The 24,549-nt window shown below is 44.4% G+C and overlaps 1 protein-coding gene across 5 annotated transcripts in view; it reads left to right on the top strand.

Annotated features, from left to right (window-relative positions):
• PI4KB (phosphatidylinositol 4-kinase beta) overlaps positions 1-24,549 on the top strand; it is an 830,203-nt gene that overhangs the window by 499,340 nt on the left and 306,314 nt on the right. For all 5 annotated transcript variants that reach the window (XM_069650266.1, XM_069650265.1, XM_069650262.1 and 2 more), the window contains one exon: positions 3,313-3,422. In XM_069650266.1, coding sequence (XP_069506367.1) covers positions 3,313-3,422 — 110 coding nt within the window. The remainder of the gene's footprint in view (positions 1-3,312; positions 3,423-24,549) is intronic.

Genomic DNA, 24,549 nt, shown 5'->3' with positions numbered 1-24,549 from the left:
AAAAAATGTGGATATGGGCACTCAGACGCAACATTTACCTGTCATCACAATATGTTCCAGGGGATCTCAATTCACTAACAGATGCTTTGCGCAGAAACCAACTCCTGGAAGAACACGAATGGTGTCTACACGAAGAAGTTGTAGAAGACCTCTTCTCACGGTGGGCTTTCCCCACTATAGACCTGTTCGCCACAAGTGACAACCGGCAATGCCCAGACTTCGCGTCCAGGGTCCCCCAGCCAGGCTCCAAGGGGAACGCTCTATGGATGAACTGGTCAGGGATGTTTGCCTACGCTTTTCCACCAACTCCCCTGATGAGGAAGGTGGTCAACAAGATGCACAGAGAGTCGATGACGCTCATCCTAGTTGCTCCCATGTGGACGAGACAACCGTGGTTCCCACACCTGCACAGATTGGCTGTGTGTGAACCCATCAAACTCCTGTGCTGGCACAACCTACTGTCCCAGCACCAAGGTCAAACAGTGCATCCTCAACACCATGAACTTGGCAGCATGTCTCCTGAAGTCATAGTTTGGGCATCTCAATCTACCACAAAGATGCATGGATATCCTTAAAGAATCAGGGAAACCCAACACAAGACACTGTTACTTTGATAAATGGAAAAGATTTGTTATTTGCTGCCAGAATAAACAAATCAGCCCAGTTGATTGCACTCCTTCCAATATTGCCACCTACATGCTCCACCTGCCGGACACAGGGTTGGTATTGAATTCACTCAAGGTACACCTGGTGGCGCTGTCGGCCTACACCACCTCCCATAACAAGGTGTTGTGGTGGAAAGTACCGGTGGTTAAGGCTTTTATGGAAGGGGTAAAGAGGCTCCACCCTCCCCCTTTGAACCCATTCAGAAAGCTAGTCTCAAACACCTGACTTATGAAACTGCCTTCTTAGTAGCCATTACATCCATAAGAAGGGTCCGCGAAATTCAGGCTCTGTCAGTGCAGGATCCTTTCTTTACTGTTCATAAGGATAAACTAGTTTTACGAACTCACCCTAGGTTCTCACCTAAACTCATCTCGAAATTCCATGTTAACCAGTTCATTTAGCTACCGGCCTTCTTGCAAGAACCCAAAAGCTCTGCTGAGGTGAAACTACACACTTTAGATGTGCGAAGAGCGGTCCTCTACTACGTAGACAAGACCAGGCCGCTAAAAAAGACAGATCAACTATTCGTCTCCGTAGCTACAGGCAGAGAAGGAGATCGCGTCTCTAAAGGTGCCATCTCAAATGGATAGCCCAATGTATCCAACTGTGCTACTCCCTTTCAAGTTAAACTATGCCTTTTACGCCAAGGGCCCACTCTACAAGAGACACCAGGGCCACTCTGGCTTTCATTGCAAATGTACCGTTTGACACCATTTGCAAAGCAGCTACATGGAGCTCTATTAACACCTTTACTCAGCACTACTGCATTGGCACTCATTCCAAGGCAGATACTCAAGTGGGACAATCGGTTATAAGACATTTGTTCGCTCATGACCCTTCTCACATCCCACCTCCTTCTTCTAACACTGCTTGCTAATCTATGCACAGCATGTGATCTCAGCAGATTCCACAAGCCTCAGAAGAGATACATTACTCACTGTAATCGTATTTCTGATGCTTGTATCTGCTTAGATTCACATGCGCCCACTTCCTCCCTTCTGAGAGAAGGCGCATGGATGCTTGTAGTCTTATCTATCTGCTTGGATACTCTCTACTCGCGCTACTCCTCATGCTACCTCATGTCAGGAAAAAATATAATCTGAGGGTCCTACATGCGTGAGGGATCATGGGTACAGTGGACGTCACACTAGGGGTAGTATTACTGGCACGCCCTAGCTCGACGCCCATTTTTTCGAGTTTCGACAAACAAACTGTAATACACTGCAGCTTCCACTAGATGTCGGCCTATGCACAGCATGTGAATCTAAGCAGATACAAGCATCAGAAATACGATTACGGTGAGTAATGTATCTCATATATATGTCATGGTGGGTTTAAAAAGGTTTGGGAAAAAAAAAAAAGCTTTCACCTGAAATGTGAAAGTAGGAAAGTTCTTGTGAGCCAGGTCTCACATTCCACAACACTACCTAGTAGCCATCTCTGGAAGTTCACCTCCAGTTCTGAGCCACAACAGCAAGGCATTGTTGGTATGCAAATTGACTGAACTGCAAAACTTTTTCTCCAGGAAATTCTTTGACGGCAGTGCTATTTTATACATGTCTTAATTGACCCAAGACAGACATTTTGCAAGGCTGTCAGGACAACTACATACCTGGTTTCACCCTTATTAGGGATAATCAGTGCAGTATACTCCTGACAGCCTTGTGGTTGGAGCGTTTGGCCATGTTTTCACAACACCAAGAAAGTTATGGTGTTCAAAAAAAAAAAAAAAAAAATAGTATGGACCGAATGGAATACATATATGTGGCAAAGTTATACATCTTTCAGATGAGACACACCAGCATTCCTCTGCAGTTCAGGACGCTGTAACTTTATATAACGATTGGGACATTTAATTGGTTGGAGTTCCAATTATGTACATGCAGCATCCGATGGCATTGAAATGTCACTAAAACGGGAACTGTTTTTATAAAAACATTGGGTATATGCACATATCTGAATGGGTGAGCCTTTAGTCTGTTCTCCTGTTTAGTTTAAATGTCATGCTTTGTAAAGAAACCACTCCAAAATGGCGGGCGGTCTGGGGATGCAAGAATATTGCACTGTGTAAACGATTGTAGTCCTATTTCTATTCTGACTACTAATCAGAGTGTGAAAGGTTTAAATACGGTGTCTGTTTGGGCTGTAACTCAAGTGACCAAGCTACAAGTCGTAGCGAAACGCGTCATCGTCGTGGGATTTTCCTTTTTGGCTGGGCGAGAGCTGGAGGTTTCCACACGGACTTTTAACATTTGTAAAATAATAAAGAAGAATCTTTTAATTCGAACCTGGCTGCAGTACGTTTTGTGAGAACGTAAGGATTGACTTTTATGTTGGCACACAATAAATATAATTTAAACAAAACTGATGGTATTTGTAGGCAAAGATCATTTTAAAGAAGGCCACTAGAGGGGGGTGAGCCACTGTTGGTGCTAGACTTTCTGAGCAAAACAAAAGCAAAGGTCAAATTTGCGGGCTATATGAAAAACTCTGGGCTATACGAAAACTGAGCCTATACCGGCTCTTATATAGCCTGCAAATTGACCAATGGGGAAGGGTCATTCATCCTTCCAGGGTTGCAATTGTCACTACAAAGCCTTGCTGCTAAATTGCAATGTCAGACTCAACAACACTATTTTCTTGCAGCTCCCAGAGATCCACACCAACAGCTGTGACAACATTTCACAGTTTTCAGTTGACAGCATCACCAGCCAGGAGAGCAAAGAGCCAGTTTTCATCGCTGCTGGAGATATCAGGTGGGAGTTCATGCTTGTCATATTTGCCATTATACCAGCAGGGAAAGAGCCATATATTTCTCAGACTCGCTCCGTGTACTGATTTTAATGCTAGGCAGAATTTAGCACGCCACAAACTGGGGAACTAGGACCTATTCTCCTCTCCTGACTATAGTTCCTGTTAACAGTGTGAGCATGGGCTTCTTCAACTGAGCAATAATTAAGCCGGTGTAGAATGCAGACTTGTTAATTCAAATAACAATTCTTTGTAAAAAATACCATAACCCAATCAAAAACACATGACCTGGAAGTCAGTAAGATTTTATTAAATCACTTTGAGGAAAAGGTTTATACATTATAAATTAATTTCAGCTCAACAAATTCCATTTGATCTGTTGTATGATGATTTGTGAAAGAGGGACTGATCCTTCATGCCTTGTATAAGTTCCTGCAAGATACACTGTGGATCACTACACTTCTCCTGATAAAGCAGCCGTCTCTGCAGATTCTGGGGCAACAAAAAGCACAGAGGACTAAGCTGTTTTAATTAAATGTGACTGAACGCTAGAAGAGATATGGCATGGGTTAACAGACAAGGGCATAAGTGCTTTAAGCACCAGTCCCAGCAGCTGCTGTCACCCCGCTTCACTCGTGGCCATGCTCTGAGCACTGCCCTAGACTGCTTCGTGATCGTCCCTCCCATCCCTCTCATTCACAATGTCATTGTGCTTCACAGCAGCTCCATGCATCATTTGCCAGGGGTCCCACCTGATGACTGCTTGTTCGAAAGCTCTGTGGTTGGCACACCTCCAAACACACAAGCAAAGTTCCTGGTGTGTAGGCCCATGAAAATGCATCCAGAAATCCCAGAGGACGGACTTGTCACCAATAGATTTACTATTTGTGTGTATGCGACCGATATCAAACACATGCAAGAGTATGAAGGGGACCAAAAATAAACTATTAAGAGATGGTGTTTTTTGGTAAGCTAATTGATTTAAAATAAATAATAATAAAACTCAAAGGACTAGGATTAATAACTACACTACCTGATACCTGGCGCCTATACCTGTCTACTTTGTGTTTGTATGTCATTTGGCTGTTCCTCCGTGCACACTGGGGCATGATGCACGTAACCAGGAATTAAATAATAGTATTTGTCATCTTGGGATCTGAATGTGGTCATTTCATGATCATAGGTCCTCTTCCTTCCGACCTGGGCAACCTGCGTACCTGCTGTGCTGCGGTGCTTGTTCCAGTGAGGGTCAGTCTCGTAAGCAGCAGCAGCGTTCTCAATGGCTTGCTGCTCTATGCACTGGATGCTAGCGGTCTTTGCGTTCCGCTCAGCTTTCGCTCGCTGCCTCTCGGGACCGGTGCGCTTCCTTGCCTGGCAGACGGCATTTGCCTTGGGAATCGGAGTCCTTCCGTGCTGCTGCCGGCTCCACTGATCTGTGCGGCTCTGCCCCTTGCTGACATACTCACTTCTGAGTCTCTATTCTGCGCTGGGTTTATCCTCCTCCATTCAAGGCGTATTGTTAAACATAGGCTGTCAAGCATGTGGGAATTTCAGGATTACCTTGAGCCAAAAACAGAAGTATTCTGAGTATTTCTTACTCCCATGTAGGCAGATAATACCTTAGGTACAGGGAGTTGCATATGGGAAGGAGTCCGTGTCCCTTAAAGGGGAGTCACGCCCAGTGAGGTCCTGCTTTCCCAAACCCCTAGGGAGGGTTTTGCTCAGCGGGCTCATTTCCTTAGCCTTAAAGGGGGTGGCTCTAGGGAAGAGGGATAAAGTCTCCATATTCATCACAGATGACAAGTTCCCTAAATATAGTTTATAACAGCTCTTTAGTTACTTATGCATGACCACATTGCTGACTATTTGACATATCCAATTTTTTGTGTAACACAGTATTGAAAGACCCCTCTATATACTTACTCATGCTTTTTATGAAAGACACATGGAGAGTTCAACCTCTACCAATACAAATCTAGCCTAGTTATCATGCAACAACCGGCTGAGAATACAAGGCTCTTATGCAATAAGATTTTCACCTGGCAAGACAGCAACTCGCCAATTCTGTAGTGTATTGCTTACTTAATTTATCTTACTTATCCATTTCTAACAGGTTAGTTTCCTACTGCTGAAGAACAATACCCTTTCTCTCTGTACTTGCTTTAGTACGTTTTCCCTTTTAAAGGTCTAATTATACCTTTAACGTTGGTAACAAAATAGACAGTTGATGGTTAGCCATCGGTGCAAATCTTGGAGAAAATGTGTGGTTGAGCCATTGATTGCCACCCCATGGGAGAGTTAACCCAGAGTTTTCTAAGCCACATTCCCATCTCTGACTCTATATAGTACACTACTCCTCCTTATGAAATGACGAATGGCCTAGCAGGGCATCATGTTGTATAAAAAAAGAAAACACAAATGTAGGAGGCAATATAGTGAATCATGTCAAAATGCAATTATATAGACCGCTTATCAATCCTAAGGCAAATTGAGACCAAAAAAGCTCCCCCATCCCATTCAACCCCTTTATACCCTCTTCAAAAACAGCAGGATTCAATAAAGTAATCAAAACATAATAAACTTAATACATCACTTGCATCTGAATTGTCCATCAAATGGCACAACATTCTAACCTTGGCTACCTTAAGTCTATGGCATTTTAGAACCCACTATTCCTACCATAAGTAATTCCTAAGGATTTATATCACGTGTCAAATCCCTCTTCTGTTTGCCAGTGGAGCACACCATTCACATGTTATGCACCGATCAAAAAGGTTTTATCACACTAATCTTGAAAGGCACCATTTGGGACACTACAAAGTTAAAGGCTGCAACACCATCAGTAACTTGACCAACCGCTCTCCCCATTTGCTAGTAATTCTGCTAAAATAGTAGAGAAATAAGGCTTGTAGAATAATAATATACTGATTGCAAGACTTCAAATGCATATTGAAAAATTCAGATGTGCAGTTCCTAAACTCTGCCCTCATTGCAGGGTATCCGTATGCCGCTGCTAAGGAGACTCTGTTCTGGGTCCCTGGCCCCGCTTTCTGTGGCCTTCCCCAGCGCTGAGCCTTCAGGTTTCTCCTGTCTTGAGGCCTTTAGCGGGCCTCTCACTCTATTTTTAAATGGGACGAGAACGTATGTGTGGTTGTGCCGGTTCCAAAGCACAGCCATGTAAGGCCTCCCTGGCACATTACCCAAATTATTCTTCTCCGTAGTCTCCAGAGTCTGCACACTGGAAGGGTCCCAGTGCGCCATGCTTCACATGAACACTGCACCATCATGCACACAGCAACACGTGTGCTCAGGGAGTTAGTGGCCCTTGTGAACTCACAACTTTGCCATAAGGCCTACACTATTACTCCTTTACATGTTGCCATTTTAGCTAAGCATTTGAGCACCCTCCGTGTTCATGGCAGGGAGCTGGCGGTATCTGTATTACCATAACTTCCTGTGATCTCCAATAACTACGTCATACAACTTAAAAGTTTACTTCCCAGCATGCCTCAATTTTGATCTAATGTGAACATTTTTCTATTCTGGAGTTTCCATGGTGTGAGAAGTACAATGCCCACAACATGTTGAATGGGGACCAGACTAATGCCTTTGTCAGAACAGACCAACTACGGCTCACTAAATGTTTGGGTCTAGGACTCCCATGGTCCCTACAGAGAAGATATGGGGCAAAACATGTGGAGAACATGTGGAGAACATGTGGAGAGCCGCAGTTTAACTACGCCTGCTCTGTCATGTAAAAACATGGACTACTAATCTAGAACAAATGCAAAATTCTAAAGCAATGTTTAACCGGCCCATATAGTAAGAATATTGATACACAATAAAATAAGCAATTGGAAGCGATTAGAGCCACTCAAAACAGTCAAAGATCAAGATACTGAAATGTAGACTGCAGCGTCACCTCTCCTCTTATATTTTGACTTTAATTTGCATTTTGCACTGGCTGAAAATTAAGTTGCAGAAGTAGTAGTGGGGGTGGGGCTCATTAATGTATGCAGTCGGAAGCATCATCACAGGACAGGGACATTACAGGAAGTGTGTACTCTCTAATTGAGCAATGGTACCAATTCAGACCATGTGATAGGCATTTAAGTATCAATAGCCCTACCCGCCTGTAACTATCAATGCAAATTACCCACATGCACCACACCCACCACCTGTGCAACAGAGTCAAAGCACTCTTATCTTCAAAAGTACCTGCCATGCCACCATTCACAACAGTAGTTCAGCTTTCATACAGATACTGCATACTTATACTATCTTAGTCCAGAGAAGCTTCCCTTTAAGCACGAATGCAGACTACTAGAAATCTAATCTCATGCAAAAATGTGGCAACAGCTTTTCCTGAAAATATATTCCAAGCATGGTTCAAATTATAATTGCCATAATGTAGTGTCTAGTCTCTGTCAAATATTGCTCACAACAAACACTGGAAATATCTTCATTTACTTCAGAAGGACAGAACTGTCAGTGGGTTTGCAAATGCTTGTATGTATGCAGATGGAGGACTTAGCATGACGTTGATTAACCCGAATCTTCCCACTAAATTGTAAGGTGATGATGTACAACGTATGTTCAGATTTATCCAACCATGGAGATGTCATGTGGTTATTGCAATATCAAATGTCTACATATTGCAAGTTGTGCTCTGGCATATGTATTCTGTTGATAGGGGAACCAAATAAGTGATCTTGCTTAACCCTACAGCCTGTTTCCTTAATGAAACCATCTGTTGTGAGGAAACCTATCATTATTATAGGGCATTTATATCTTGCTTAATGCCAGACTCATTCATCTTCTAATGGTGGACCCGGTATCAAACCCTTGTTGCATGGCATAGTCTTGTTCCTCAGGCAGGCATGTTGCCCCAAATGTATCCTCCTAACCTGCTGTATTTGAAACTGCAGGCTTTGATTGCTGTGAAATATCATGTCAGAATAGCTGTCTGCTGTTCAAGGGAACTGCCTTCAAACACCCAAGTGTGGGCAGTGACCCCCATAAATCCCTTCTGAAAAAAGTGGGCAGGCAATGTCCCCCCTTGGCTTGATCTGATTCCTGATCGTAGATACTACTCTGTCCCCTTCCCTACACTTTCATAGACATGTCTTTGCTTTCAATACAACTTTGAATAATAAATTCATGCTTCAGTTGTGTGGGAAGGGAGTCTTTATGCTAAGTGTGTGAGAGGGAACTAGACAACATGGTTCCCCTCAGTCCACCTGACTCTTCTAGTGGTAAAGGTGGTGTAGCACCCAAGGCTAAACTCTGAGGGCAACTGTGTGTTTAATGGTAAACTAAACCATTCATAAGATGTACTACGAGAATGTCTGCACAATGTATCACAAAGTATATCTTTCTTTGCTGTGAAAGAACGAGGAATGCAGACTTGCATGTACGTAACCTTGTATAATGGATAGTTTAGTATTTGATGGATCTTGAATTATTTTCATGAGTAAATATTCAGCAACAATTTCTGTATGTGGTTTAACAGTGGTCTCTGGCAGTTTGACGATGTGCATGTTATTGAGGCACAAACAAGCCTCCAAGTTTTTCACAACCACCATCTTCATCTCATGGGGTAAACATATCCAGGTGGTTACATAATTGTAGTTGAACAAATCTTATTTTTTGGCCTCCGACACCCAGCCACTCTCCTTATCCAGCCTGGCCTGAAGCATCTTGAATTTAAAGGTCAAGTTGTCCATCTTAAGTCCCATGATGTCAAAGCTTGCCCTCATCTGGTATTGGGAAATTATAGTGTTGGAGGTGGATGAAGTCGCCAGAGCCAGAAGCAATGCCAGCATAGGGGACAGAGAAGGATCAGAGGGAAAGCGTTGCTAATTTCTTGCCTCTTGGACATGGGGCAAATGTGGAAAATTAAGGAAGGGGGGGGGGGGGGCAATGATGACTGAAATTGACCCAAAGGCAATCGCAGGAGAGGGGGGAGAAAATACTTAAGCATGTTTAAACCATGGAAGGAATATGGGGGGGGTGGGGACAATCCAGCTAGAACCCCTCAACCCCTGCTAGATTGGAGAGGGGGGGACTCACAAACAAGGATCAGTGCATAGGACCCAAACAATTGAATTTGATGTAGAGCAGTGCACGGACATGGTGTAATCCCTTCCTCTTCTACTGCGTCACTGGATTGCCTTGTAACGCTGCACCCAGAGGCCGTTAAAGTGAAACAGTCAAAAGTAGCTCACCTACTGGAATGGCAAAATAATCTGGTTCTAGTAAGGCCTGGGTTAGAATGTGCTTGTGTAGCACCATCGATTAGTTGAGGCTTGGCAGAAGCTCACAAATCACAACTTCAAAGAATACGTGATGTATTTTGTAAACTAAAGACATGGAACGGATCACTCGTGATAACGCTGCATGTCTTGGACAAACTAGCCTCTACCTACAAGATCTTCACAACTAGTCGTGATGGCACACAAGAGCGGACCACTCCTGTTTGGAACCTGTTGGAAAAGATTTCTCTTTAGGCAAATTTCCCTCCATATTCTACGGACCCCCAAACATTTTGCTTTTGTTCTTGAACCTTTCCTGACTTTTTACAGTGAAGTGAAGACTTCAGCTTCATTCTGCTGGCCTTTTGCTCATTTTATCATGGGGAAACTGACCAGTCCTTCAGACGATGTGTACTGGGAAATGGTTTTCCGTTTTGGTCTTTTTACCTTTGACTTTTTTGCCATCTTTTTTAAAACTGTGCACACAGCACCTTACAATGCAGTGGAGATACTTTTGTTGGCTATAGTCTTTTGCAGTTGGGATTTCTGGTTATTTTGATATGTGCCTAAAGCAAGCTTGTGGCAGCAGTTAGTTTTACCATTTTTGTGTTGCTACTAGTGTGCACATTCGCATGTACCGCATATGGCTATTAAACCTAGCTAGTGCTCTAAAATGGCTGTGTGAAGATTTTCGCTTGCTCTTTGGCCATATTGTATGGCTGTCTTCTTCCCTTCTCAGGTCAGAAAATCCCTCTATAAAGTCATGCACTTATAGATGCTGCTAACGCAGGCTAATAATGCTTTGTGTGACTGGTCTCATTTCACTTCCGTGGTGCCTGACAGTCTAGGTGTGCGGCATGAGTGAAAACCACAGTGGACCCCGATTGCTCCACCACCACCACCACCACCACCACCACCACCACCACCACCACTGCTGTCTGTTTGAATAGTGCAGATCCTTACCATTGGTGAGCTTGGACTTGCTTCCAGCCAGGATTTAGGATAAAGAGAGGACTAATTCAGCCATTTCCTCAGATCAGTGTTGGAGCCAGGTACCTTGTGTAGACGAGCAGCCGACTGAAGATCTGTGAACGACTCGAAGAGGCCTAGCATCCCTTCCTGCGTTTGGCCAGGTGAAGCCCTGATGGACTACCTGATTTGCGAAGACCCTGAGCAGTGCTTCAACCCTTGGACTGGTGGGAGCAACAAGTATTGACACATTCTCGAGGATCCAGCTGTCCTGATCCCCAGAGAAGTGTCCCTGCACCACCCGCTGGACTGACCATCTCTCCAGTGGACTTCCTCGGTAGAATCGTCGATGTCTGGTGAAGTGTCCTAAAGATGTCTGCACAGAAGAAATGCCGAAGGCACAGATGCAAAGGGTTGTACTTTGCTCCTGGAACCGACGGGAATAATCCTTGCACACGCAGCTCCTGCGCACCTCACTGGAACCAATACTGGAAAAAACCTACCTCCAGCGACGTCGCCCCCCCCCCCCTCCCCCACCACCCCCTCATTTTGACCCACCTAGTCACCTGGGCAAATCAGTGACGGGGTGGGGGAGGGGTGGGGGGGGTGATATTTGGTGCAATGCTGTTTGCAATTTCCTGAAATTGACTCCACATTTCAGTAAAACTTTACAGTGCATTCATGGACCAAGGCAAACACCCATATTCCATTATACAGGCAACCATTGTCACTCGCAAAACCCAACCAAGTTCCTGCAGAATGTGGAAGCTACTGATTTAACTCCCGGCTGAACATATGTTTGATAACCCTTATTAAGATCAGCATCTCCTGCAAAATATCGGGTGGGGTTCATGACTCAGCGTTTCTCTACAGACCAAACAAGGAAGCTGGCACACATCATTGAAAACTCACTAAACTGCATGACTGCCTAGACCTGGTCTTGGAGAAGGCTTCTTCTGACCAGGTAGAGTGGTCCTATTTAGTCTGCATCCCATAGAGTTTTGCCTTGTAAATCAATGCATAAAGTGGATATGGACGCTGTACTGCACCCCCTGGGTGTAGTTCTCTATGGGCATGTCTGTCTCCTCCCCTTCCACACTGGTGTGGGCCACAAGCCTTGACTGCCCATTATTCTCAACCCAGCTATTTGAGATCACCCTGTACCCCTTAGATGAAGGCTCAGTGACGGCCACCGTTTTCTGGGATTCTGCTGGTTGAATCAAAATGACTTTCCAGAATATTTGGCCTTATCACTGAATTTAGTGCTATCACTGTAAAATGAATTGGTCTAAAATGGAGATTCCCGCTCCAGTTTAATAGCAGTCTTAGCCATGCAATATCTTCCATCCATGAAGCTCACACAATCACTCACTTATTTGGGAATCAAACGCCAGAGGTCCTTGCTTTCCATGGTTAAGTCGAATGACTGGGCCTGTTGCACACCGTTGCAAATTGTTGGCAATTTGCATAGCCTCATGTCTTTGTGCCGAATATCCCTGTTTAATTGGATGCTGTGTTTATTTACACTTCTGACCCAGCTTTTTCCGGATGCCAATGTGGATTGTCTGGGGGCTCATTTGTCTGCTGTTGGTTTTGTTTCGAGGTGTCTAGGAGTTGTGAGTTTGAGGATTCTTCTGGTCAGGTGTAGCTGCAAGATGCAACCTCTGTTGATGAAGAAATGGAAGAGCCACTGATGCAGTCCTCTTCTGGACACTTCACAGGTTGGAGGAGGGCGAGTTCCAGCGATTGTCTCCACACACGGGTGACGACAGGTGTCTTCCAGTCCTGGTCACAAAACCTGCAGCAGGACATGATCCCTTTATGCTGGGATGCTGACATCCGGGAGAAGGACATTTGTGGCACTAGCTGCTGATCACCGATGTTCCGGACTCCTTACTTGGAATGGCGAAGGTTCTGGCGAGGTAGCTGGCCAGTCCACTGGGCCGTCCAGGGATACTTCCGGAGGCTCAGAAGGGCAGGATCATTGAAGGTGTTTAGACTAGTCGCTCCCACTAGTCCAAGGGCTGAAGCACTGCTCAGGGTCTTCTGAGATCAGGCAGACGAGCAGGGCTTCACTGGGCTGGCTACTGGAATGGATTCTGGGCCACTTCAGAGTCTCTTCAAGGGATTCTTGGATCCAACTATGATTGGAAGAAATGGGTGCAGAGGTACACTTCTTATGGAAAATCCAAGCTGGAAGCAAGTCCAAGCCCACCAAAGTGAAGGATCCTCGCCAAACAGCCAGTAGTTGTCCAATCTGAACTACTGGTTTCACATTTGTCCCACACCGACTTTCTGGCACCAAGGATGTGGAGTGGGACTAGACCGTCCCACCTCACTTCTTTGGACACAGACACACAGACACGTTAAAAGTGTATCTGCTGCTACCAGCTTGTCTTAAGGCACATATAAAAGTGACCAAATATCCCAACTGTAAAAAGCTATGGTAATACAAAAGTATCCCCATTGCACTGCAAGTGCTTTGTGCAATGTTAAAAAGTACAAGAATTCAAAGGGGACTCTAGTTTCCCAGTACTTGTAGTCGGAAGACTGATCATTCCCCCCCCCCCCATAATAATGCAAAAAAAGGAAGGGAAGTGAAGATGAAGGCTTTACTTTTCTTAAAAATAAAAAGAAACAGGACAGAATAGAAACAGCAAAAACATTGGGTTTCCATAGGAAAGTAGAGGGCTAGTTGTCAAAAGGGAAATCTACTATTTCCTGATTGATTCCAAAACATTCTGCCTGGGGTGGGATGGCAGTGGTTTGTAGTGGCGATTCCTTCACGCTTCTGGTAATGGTATGGTAATGTTTATTTGTAAAGCGCCTATTCACAAAGCAAGTGTTTCAAAGTGCTCAAGGAGGGAGGGAACAAGAGGAAAAACCAGTCATTCAGAACCCTTGAATTTCTGGAAGATACAAGTCTGCACAGGCAGAGTAAGTGCATATAATACAATTAACAGTGAAGATAACAGCAAATAGTTCTGATGACGATTCTGCAGTTTTTTCAAGTGCTTTGAGGCTCCACCATGCAAAGTGGGGTGACAGGGAAGATAGTCTATCTTCAGGCATGGTACGTTTAAATCGTGCAAGTGCACATACGGTGCAGGAGAGGGGAAGACAAGTGCAGGGGTAAGGTAGATGTAGTGTGATCTTATGCCTGCTACATTATTCCTCCAAAGTCTGTTTACTTTCAAAGTTGTTACTGTTTGTTCTAGTTGTGCATGCTCTGGCTCTCTCCTGGCATGTTTATTATTGAGGTTGTGTTCTTAGTTCTATGGAATGCTATATATTACACAGCGCCTTGTCAGCTGCAGTCAGTTTCCCTGTTACCTTCTGCTGGAAGGAGGGCCTTAATTCTAGTTGACATACCTGCTGAAATAAAGGAACCTGAAGACTCCATTTGAGTATGTGTGCATTGTGGGGACGTATCTTACAGTAGAATTATGGTATTTTACAGAAGCTAATACTGTTCATTCTGAAAGGAAACTATTTACCCACCCTGAATCTAGAGTGCACTTGTGTTTCCATTCCAAGCCATTGGAGATGCACGCACAGACTCCTAAATACACCTCGAGTGTTCACCAAACATCTGTGTGACGAATCGCAGGGGTTCATTACTTCTCCACAGAGGGGACCCTTTCCTTGTGAGGCTAGGGAGGTGAGCCTGCTACGCAACATTCCCCTTAGGGGTGTGTTAAGCGGGACCTCACAAAGAGAGATTCCCCTCTTGCGGATAAGGAGTCCCATCCCGTCAAGGAACTACCTAAAACCCTTTCTTGTGAACCATCAATGTTTCGAAGTCTTTCAGAGCAAGCCACTGTTTATTGTAATATTAGCCCAAACATTCATCTTGAAGAAATGTCTGCCAAAATCACTGACAAAGAAGAGAGATGAGTGAGAGTGATACAGATCACTCCATGGTCTAAAGTTAACCAAACTGTGATGAGTATTGCTAGATGGGAAAGCGAGAATACTCACCAAAGCGAGAAAGGACTTTAATGTTCTGCTGGGCAGGACCGAGAACCTGTATATAAAAAACGGAAGAAGAATTTAAGATGGAGAGTGAAACCTGGAAGTTCGTATCTGGGAAGAGCTGGGAGCTACTGAGAACCGAGAGATCCTCAATCGTATGGACCTGGCCAGTGGATGTACAGAAAAGGCACGGGGAAAACAGAGTGCTGTTGTCGTCCAGGGGAAGATAACCCAGAGGAAAGGAGAACAGAGTGAGCGGAGGCGTGACCTGGGAAAGGTAGACTGATCAGTCCAAAAACAGCACTGAGACTGCTGAAGCAGTAGCTGCGAAGGGCCACCCCTAAGAACCATCAAGTGTTATCCCAATCCCAAAGAGATCCGGTGATACTAGCCCATGAATAAGAAAGTAACCAGGAGGAGGCGCACACTCAGCCTACTCGTCCTAGTGACACAACAAGTGTTTGTAAGAGCGAGAATAACTACAAGAATCAGTCTACTCATACCGTTGAGGAGACATGTGTTATTAGGAACCAGAATAACCCTAAAGAGAGACATGGTGAAATCTGTCATTACGTACTACAAGACAGGAACAGAGCAATAAAACCCTTGCATTGATTGGGAATATCTGATTCAGTCCAAAGCGAAAGTCTGCTTAGGAGACCAAGAGAAGATTTGTGTAAAAAAGTTGTTCATGAGGCAATAAGGAAGCAAAGGAATACAGAGAATCGTGATCGAGAAGGGACATTTGTATTTGTATTTTGTTTATATAGCACTTTAATCCAAGGCGCTTTACAGTTTAACAAGAAAACATCAAACATAAAAGCAATACTAATATACATGAATCAAACCAGAAAAAACAGCATGTGGAACAATTTGCATTGGAGAAGGAAGAGAAAAGGAGGGATAGGGAAGGGAGAAAAGGGAGAGAGAAAAGCGAGTAAAGAGTAGTAAGGAGGGTGGAGATCATAGGGGAGACAGGGAAAGATAAAGGAACAGGAAGATGGTATTGGGAGGAGAAAAGAGGAGGAAGGGGAAAGGGGTAAGGGAGGGGGTGAAGGAGTGATTTCAACGAGGCACGGAAGGAGGAATAGGTGGACATGGAGCAGATAGTGAAAGGAAGGGAATTCCAATGTAGGGGGGCAAGGAGCTGAAAGGAGCGGAAACGAGAAGAGGCACAAGGAGTGGGGGAACAGAGTAAAAAGAGATCAGCACAGGGAACGAGAGGGGGGTATATAATGAGAGGTAAGGAGGGGCAAGGTCATGAAGAGATTTAAAGACAAGAAAAAGGAAGTGAAATTTAAGTTGGGAGTGGAAAGGAAGCCAGCCTGGGTTGGAAAGTGAGTTGGAGATGGAATCAAGGGGCGAGAGAAGACAGAGGGTACGGATGGCAGAGTGGTAAAGCGATTTAAGGTGGGGATACCGAAAAAGAGAGAAGAACAGTAGAAAAGGCGAGAAAAGAGGAGGGAAGAGATTAAGAGTTTGGTAGCATGGAAAGTGAGGGAAGAACAGACTTTATAGATATTAAAGAGATGAAAGCGACATGTGCGAGTAGCAAGGGAAGTATGGTGAGTAAAGGAAAGGGAAGAGTCAAAGTAGATTCCTAGATTCTGGGCATGGGTGGAAATAGGAAGATCAGAAGGGGGAAAATGAATAGAAGGGGGGGAGAGGGAGGAGGAAGTGTTAGAAGGGAAGAAAAAGACCTCAGTCTTGTCAGTATTAAGAGATAATGAGATGACATTCAGTTTTTAATGGCATTAAGACAGGAGGAGAGTTTTAGACGTAAGTCAGGGGTGAAGGAAGAGAAGGAGAGGAACAGCTGAGTGTCATCAGCGTAGAACTGGTGAGACATTCCGAAAGAGGAGATGAGAGGAGCGAGAAGTAAAGTATAGAGAGAGAATAACAAGGGTCTGAGGATGGAGCCTTGGGGAACGCCGTAGTCCAGAGGGAAGGTGGTAGAGGTTTGACCGCCCCAAGAAACGGCGAATGAGCGGTGGGAGAGGCAAGAGGAGAGCCAATTGAGGACTGAGCCTTTGAAGCCAAAGGAGGAAAGAGTATTGAGAAGCAAGGGGTGATCGACAGTTTCAAAAGCAGCAGAGAGGTCAAGGAGGATGAGGATTGTTTAGCGTAGCGGGCGGTAAGGAGGGAGTTAAGGACATAGGTAAGAGCAGATTCAGTGGAGTGTTTGGGGCGGAAGCCAGATTGAGAGAGGGTACGGAGAGCGAGGTTGGAGATAAAGGTCGAAAGTTGAGAATAGGCTAGGCGTTCGAGTAATTTAGAGAGAAAAGGTGAGATTGGGCGACAGACACAAGAAGGGGATTAGCAGAAGACTTCTTAAAGATAGGGATAATAGTGGCATGTTTGAATGCAGTAGGGAAGGTGGCCGTAGAGAGACGTATTGAAGAAGGTTAGATAGGGAATAAGTGGGGGGTAAACCTTGGGAATAAGAAGGGATCGGATCAGAAGGGGCGGCAGTAGGGTGGGATTTAGTTAGGAGGAGAGAAATGTCAGAGGGAGTGATAGGATAAAATTCAGACATGCAAGCCGAGGGGGAGTGCAAGGAGGGAGGGGATGGGAGTAAGGAGAGCAGATCACTTTTTGCGAAGAGAAAAAAAAATTCAGAGAAGTTAGCAAAGTCAGAGGGAGAAAGAGGGGATGTAGAAGAGAGGTCAGGAGGGGGCGGGGAGGGGAGGTGAGAGAGGGTTTGAAAGATACGAGGATGAGAGGCTTGGGGTGAAGGAGGTTAGAAAAGTAGGAGTGCTTAGCAGAATTAAGGCAGGAGTCGTATAGCGAGTAATGAGAAAAGTAGGAGGTTTGGTTAGGGAGAGTGGGGGTTTTGAGCCAGCAACGCTCAAGACGACGGAGGAGACGCTGCATGGCTACGAGGTGAGGGGAGAGCCAGGGTGGAAAGAAGAGAGGGGATAGGGTCGATCAAGACTAGAGGTGAGAGAGGACGACAAAGAGGAAAGGGCAAGGTCAGCAGGGAGAGAGGAGAAGTCAGAGAGGGGTGGAAGGGACGAAGAGCAGGTATCAAGGAAGAGTGAAGGATTAAAGTTCCGGAGGTCACGCCGAGTGAAAGAAGTGGAGGGGGTTAAGGGGGAGGGAAGGGGAGAGCAAGGAGTAAGGGAGAACGAGAGCAGAGTATGATCAGACAGATAGGTAGAAAGAGAGGAAACAGGGGAGGAGGAGTACGTAGAATTAAAGATGAGATAAAGTGTAGAGCTGGAGAGTAGAAAAAAGGTCGGAGTCCAGGATTGAGAGATGAGAGGGATGAGGCAGAGTAGGAAGGTGAAGGTTGAAATCGCCAAGAACATTGAGGGGGTAGGGGGAGATGAGAGACAGAGAGAGGAGGTGGTCAAGGTCATCGTAAAAGGAAGAGAGGGGGCCAGGAGTTCTATAGATAATTAGGAAGGAAATGGGGTGAGGGAATGAAAAGGATTTATACAGGTATTCAAGGAAGAGACGGTAGGAAGGGACAAAGGAGGTAGATGAGAGGTATTTAGGATGGAAGAGAAGACCATCATCTCTGCCATGACAAAAGGGACGAGAAACATGAGAAAAGGAGGAGGAAGAAGTGGAGAGAGGCAGGAACAGTAGAATTGTGAGGTGGGATCCAAGTTTCTGTTGGTGTCATGACCCTCGCCCAAAACCCCATCTGGCAAACCCATTGGCCAGGTGAGTCAGGACTCTGGCCTCTAGAACCTGCCATCCTTTTCCAAAACCCTCTTGGGGCCACACATGTGCTTGGGAACTACTTAATGTGTTATCAGCCAACATGGAGGCTTCCAGATAGCTTGGTTTAAGAACCAAGCTATGCGGTCTAGTGTTTTGGGTGTGGCAGCCTAGGGACTACTTTACCTGGAGTATTTTGTTGGGGCTATTTAAACCACACCCGAGCAAGACAACACACTTTGCGTTACTTTGCAGCGTGACGCTCACCGTGTCCAGCTATTCCCTCGAACCTCGGAGAAGCGGAACCTGCAAGGAAACCAAAGGAAAATCAATAGCAGCAGCATCTTACCTGCAGTCTTCATCTTTAGCCACTCGCAGCTACTGAGAACAGCTTCCTCTTATCTGCACGCCTCCCGGACAGAACGACCTGAAAGAGGAAGATAGAGACAACATTAAAGAAAGCAGTAGAGACGTTTGAAAGTTACGAACTCCTCAAAAGGCTTACCTGGCTGGTGGCCTCTCGGCTGGCACCACTCTGGACATTCCACTCGCGCTGAAGAACACCATGAGCTACAAGGAAGGAAAACACAGGTTAGCAAAGGCAAGACTTTGCAGCGCTGCGCATAGCGCTTACTTACCGCATCATAGCGCTCTTAATACGCCATAATTTACCAGCGGGGCTCAACCAAGCCAGTTCGTCGTGCTGAAGCTCTGCATACCTAAGGGAGAAAAGAGACATTTTTAAACAAAGAAAGGCATCCAGGAAAGCAACAAAACTAAAGAACAGCAATAAGACCTACCTGGACAATATCAAACGGGCCGGCGTCAGTGAAGTAACTGGACCGCACACGCCCATGAAAGACAACGCGCCCCTGCAAAGAAGGCAGGACGGAGAGTACGCCTAACTCTACCACAAGGTGAGGAGAGAGTCCCAGAGGGGCTGAAATCATACGAGTGTTCAAGGCTGACCAGTCGGTCAGCCTTGAACACAGTCCTCCTGTATTTTCAGGCAGAACCTTCCCCGCAGACCACATCTGGGCAAAGCTGAGAAGCATACCAGCGAGTAACCCGGCTGGGTGGCGTCCCTGTGGATACCAGGTGAGCGTAACAGTTAGACAGAGAAAGTGGAGTTTGAGGCGAAAGAACATGTCTAAAACAGCAGCAGTTTTGTTGCAAAGAGATCTTTGAAGCCACATTTGGGTTGCTTCAAAGTGCAGTGGAAAAAGAACCCTACAGAGACACTTCAAGACTCAGTCCAAAGGGCTGAATACCCAAATATAGTGAGGAGAAAGTTCATCTCAACAAGGATAGGGGACGCCAGGATGATGGAAAAGTCCCAGAGAAGAACTAAAAGAATTAATCCAAGAGATAGCCAATAACTATTTAACTCCCTTCACCTGGATAGCCTGTTCAGCCTTAATGGGCGATTTTCATTGTCATGGACTTTTTGATGTTTTTCCTTAATGGTAGGACCAGAAGAGTTTAGCTTTAAGACACAGGACAGACTGTTTGCCTTTTGGATTTCACTACTGACGAGCGCACTAGGTAGATTTTGTTGTTAGGTAGGGAAACCCATAGAATAGGGATCGATAGGCAATGTTCTTGTTATTTCAATAAACCCCTTGGTTCATCTGAACAAAATGTCTGTTTCATTCTTCTGACCCACCACATCTGTCACTGGTAGCAGCACATCTATTGTGGAGCTGGTATGTGTGCCCCTACATCGCTGACTGGCTCCCGAAGAAGGGCGTGTCTATAATAGGATGTGGGTCCCAGATAGAAGTTTCTCAGTGCATAGGAAATGGAGCACAGGTTCTCAACCCCTTCCATTCTACGATGGAGAGAAAAGTGTTGTGGAAACAAATGTACCATACTACTTTAGTTATTTACATTCAGAAATGTAATGAGGCAAGATCACACCACCTGTCAAAAGTATGAAACATTAAAAATTGCACTTTTCACATCAATGGCCATTGTGGCAATGCTGTCCCAGGGGCAGAAGGTGCATCTTTCAGAAATCGGCAAATTGTATCTTTTGCAGCAAGTGGTAGAGAAAATATTTCTGAAGGGAAGTCCCTCTTCACACTCATTAGCGCAGTAGAAAATCATAGTTGCCAAATGTTCACATCTGGACATCTAGGGCAGTGTGGGGGCACTATGGGAAGTATGCCATTGAAAGTTGGCAGAAATACATCTTTCCCATTCCTGTGGTTGATGGCTGTTATGCAAAAGCTTCGTCAATTTCTGGTTCCTCATTGCATCCACCTGTGTGATGCAAATGTTAGGTTTTTTTCACCTCTGGTTTACATGCTCTAGAACACTGCAACATAGAAAGTCCTCACTTTTCATGAGTCTCCGGAAATATTTGCTTGTTCTGTGTGATTCTCTGAATATTTTTGTCCTGGTTAGTCCCCGTGTACATCTCACTGGAGAGGTGACTCTGTAGCTTGTGCATATGGCCCCTCAGGTGGGGGGTTACAACCTAAGGTACCTGCTAATTTCCCAAGGGAACTAACCTTGCCCAGAGGGTTTGCCACGGTTCTGGTAGTGGCAGTGTTAGTTTTTTTTCCAAAGCCTCTACCTGAGATGGGGCTTTGAGAAGCCAACCTGGGTACAGAGGGTATCTCAACCAGTGTGTAATGTAACCCTCTTTTAATGGTTGCAAGCATGAGGGTTCAGGCTGAATGAACTTGAGTACAGTTAACACTTAAAGATAATACATTAAATGCACTACACAGGGAAGTAGAAACATACTCTTAATATCTTTTACACTAAGGCACACTTCATGCATTTAAAGATAAGTTAAAAGGCTCTATACATATATAACACACAGTTTGGCAACCCACCATGGGCTGCTCACTACTTTACGATTGCACACAGATGGCACACTGTAGGTAAATGTTGTTAGAACATGAATGCATAGGCCTTATCTTTTATAAGACACATAAACACATACTGTAGCTAGTTTAAGAGCCCAATCCCTATCGATTAAGCGTCAGAGTGTGTGTCCGTCCCAAAAGGTCCTTCACTGTCACAGGTGAGTAGTACTAGGAGAGGCCACTATGGTGAGGAATGCTGGACGTAGAAAGCAGAAACCTTAGAGCTAAAAGTAGTTGTCAGCATGTGATTAAAGTCAAAATGTAGTTGTAGAAAGCAGCTACCCACCCATATGGTCTGAGAGGATTTAGTCTTGAAATACTGGCCCGGCTACTTGCCTGGGTCAACCCAGGTTAACACTTAGGAAAGCGGTCCTTTGCGCCCAATAAGGAAAGAGACAGTTCAAGATATATACAGGATCTCAGTCCTTGGAGCCCCCACAAAGGTAAGAACCCACCCCAGTCAATCAGGAATCGCTAGAAAAGAGTTGTCTTTCATTGTGGTTTTGCTATGTCGGTCACGGGTTTGAGGGCTTTCACCAATGGAAGTCTTCTAGTTAACATCCTACCTCTTGCTAGGTATTGACCAGCTTCTGTTAAACGATTTTAGAAATCTGTAAGGTCAGTGTATTCTTATTTTTGGCTGCAGGTAGAAGTGACTTACTCTAAAAGGCTGAGCTGAGAGTATTTTTAAACCAATTCTTGTTTCAGCCGGGAGCCAGGAAAAAGATTATAGCTCGGCGTTGATGTGCTCTCTAGTTTTGAGAATGAGCTTTGCTGCTCTGTTCTGTAGAAGTTTAATGCCTTTGTACCATAAAACTCCCTTCCTCGTGTCATGGGGGCTGGTACGTATACAGTGCAAGGAAACCTACAATGATAGTGTTTTGAGGTGGGGGGAACACAATTGTAGAATTTCAGCAACAAATAGATCACCCAACAAATGCGACAATAATCACTCGCAATTCAGTGTTTCATTTGCTCATTCTTACATGGCGACAGTAAAATATTTTCCCCTCAACACATCAGCAGAGCGGAATTTAAACTATGATGCGCCTGTTTTGTAAGGTTTCTTTTCCATTATTGATCACCTCTCTTCATTGTTTGTGGATTGGTACTCTGATGTTTTTCCGTTAAAAAAAGAGAGATTTGGCTTATAGTTTATTGCAAACATTTTCCATCACATATACACTTTAAAACAACAATTTTCAATTCGGAGTATATTAATTTAAAAAAGTACATTTGTATAAAACCATAAAACAGGATACCATTATCTGTGATCCAGTACGGATAGTGTCATACTAGCATGTGGAGTCGCTTGCTAGCATCCTTTTAGGTTTGTTGTATTACATGATTATGGTTTAGACAATCGCTGTATTGTCAGTGAGAAAGAGACTATGGTATCTGTAAGCCCCATCTGCCTATGAAGTAGTTATATTGAGGTGGGGTTTCCATTTAGTTATGTTTCACAACTCGAGGTACTTCTCCTAGTCATTAAGGTTTCCTATGCATCAGTTGTGAATATCTCTTGAAGCATTTTTCGTAGTGCAAGAATTAGTTTGCAGTTTTGGCTCTCGCCAAGCTCATGCCACCAGAAATCCGCTTCCATTATGCGATCGTGTTTCATGAAGCTAGATACTTTGTTCTCAATGACCTAAGCTGCTTACACATTTGCACCACATGCTTTAATGTTTTGTTGGCCTAATTGCAAAACGACATGATTTATCGTCTTGTATTAGTTTCGTGGAGTCTAATATTTCCTTAGTTGGATATAGGTTGAATCTGAAATGCATAAACTTTGATCGATATGTTGGGCTAGGGAATTTGCTTAAGTACATTGGAAAGCTGTTTAGGACTTTCACTTCATTTCAGCGATTGAATACAATTGTTTAGCCAGATTTTCTTTCTTCGCGGCATTGGGATTATCGATAAGCAAATCTTTTGTGATTCCAGCGTTTGTCACTAAAGTCATACAGCAGTTAGCATTTAGCCCAAGCTTCTGCTATCCTATCATTTTGATGATCAGGATTAAATTTGAGAATCATTAAGCAGGGACTATCAGAAGAGTGTTAGTTCCACTCGACTGCTGCATGTAGTGAGCGCAGCCCTAATTCATGTCTTATTATTTGTACTGAAAGGCTTTGTGGGAGATGAAGAATTTTTTTTCTCAGTGTCCCTCAATTGCAGCCCAGGTTTCCCATGATAGGCATAATGCAGTCTCTGCCCCATATGTTACTATTGGGCTCACTTTTTTCTTATAAAAGCATAATATCGGAGTTGAGGAAAATTTCCAGTGTTTTCTGTGGATTAGCCTGCCTTGTGTTGTTAAGACTTGATCTTAGATTTTATAGCCATTAGCTGGCTTGCATCTGTCTTACTTGAATTCATTTAAACCCTGAGAAATATTGCTTTTGTGGCTTGAAGTGAGGGCTATTTTGCCAGATCCCATTTTAAAATTTTGATGTTGCTGTTCTTCCTTTCAAGAATTCATAGACAACTATTGTTGTCTTGGCCGGTGTTGATTTTCAGACCGTTGTGTTCAGTGTAGGTGTTTAAGAGACTTAGCTTTCATTGTAGGTTGATTTTGGTCTGGTCTTGTGAGATTAAATCGTCCGCATACAGAAGTTGACCTATTCTTTGGTGGTTTATTTTAGGAGAGAACAATGTTTCTTGGTGTATTATGAGCTTCATGTCTGATATGAATAACTTGAACAGCTCCGAAGCCAAAGGAGAGCCTTGTTTAAAGAATTTAGATGTTTTTATATCTTTGGTCAGCAATCCATCGTAATTGTTTTATCTGGGTTGTAGTTCCTGTGTATAGAGCCATTATGGGCGATAGGATGTTCTGTGGGCAATTCCGCTGGGCCAATTCTTACCAGAGTAACGTTCGGTCTACACTGTCGAAAGCCTGGGCAAAGTCTACAAGGGCAATGTATGTTTTTTTCCCCTGTATATAGCGCTCTCATCTTTAACATGTTCAGTAACAGCAGGTTTAATAAGCATCCAACTCCTCTTACAAAGCCACATTGCCTTTAATCTGAATGGCCTTATTCTCGCCTCCAGCTTTTCAATCGATCTAATAGCAAAGAAGCATCGGTTTTACCCAGCACATCGAGCAATGCGATCGGGCGGTAGCTTTTTGGATCCGCCTTGGATCTTTTTTTGAAGATTGAGATTATCACGGATCTTCGCCAAGATGCTGGCAGGCTTCTCGATGTTCCAATTGTGTTGAAGAGTGCATGGCAGAAATGTGTCCATTCCTCAGGTGCTTTTTTTAACGTGGTTCGTCAACCCATCTGGGCCGGGGGCTCGTGAAGCATTTGCTCTTGATTAGAGCCAAAATTTCTGGTTTAGATGTATGTTCCCGCCTTGCGTCTTACTAGTGGGTTCCT

This window comes from Ambystoma mexicanum, chromosome 1p, assembly GCF_040938575.1.
Source record: "Ambystoma mexicanum isolate Mex_15411 chromosome 1p, UKY_AmexF1_1, whole genome shotgun sequence".
NCBI lineage: Eukaryota > Metazoa > Chordata > Amphibia > Caudata > Ambystomatidae > Ambystoma > Ambystoma mexicanum.
This window is presented reverse-complemented; position numbering and strand designations above follow the sequence as displayed.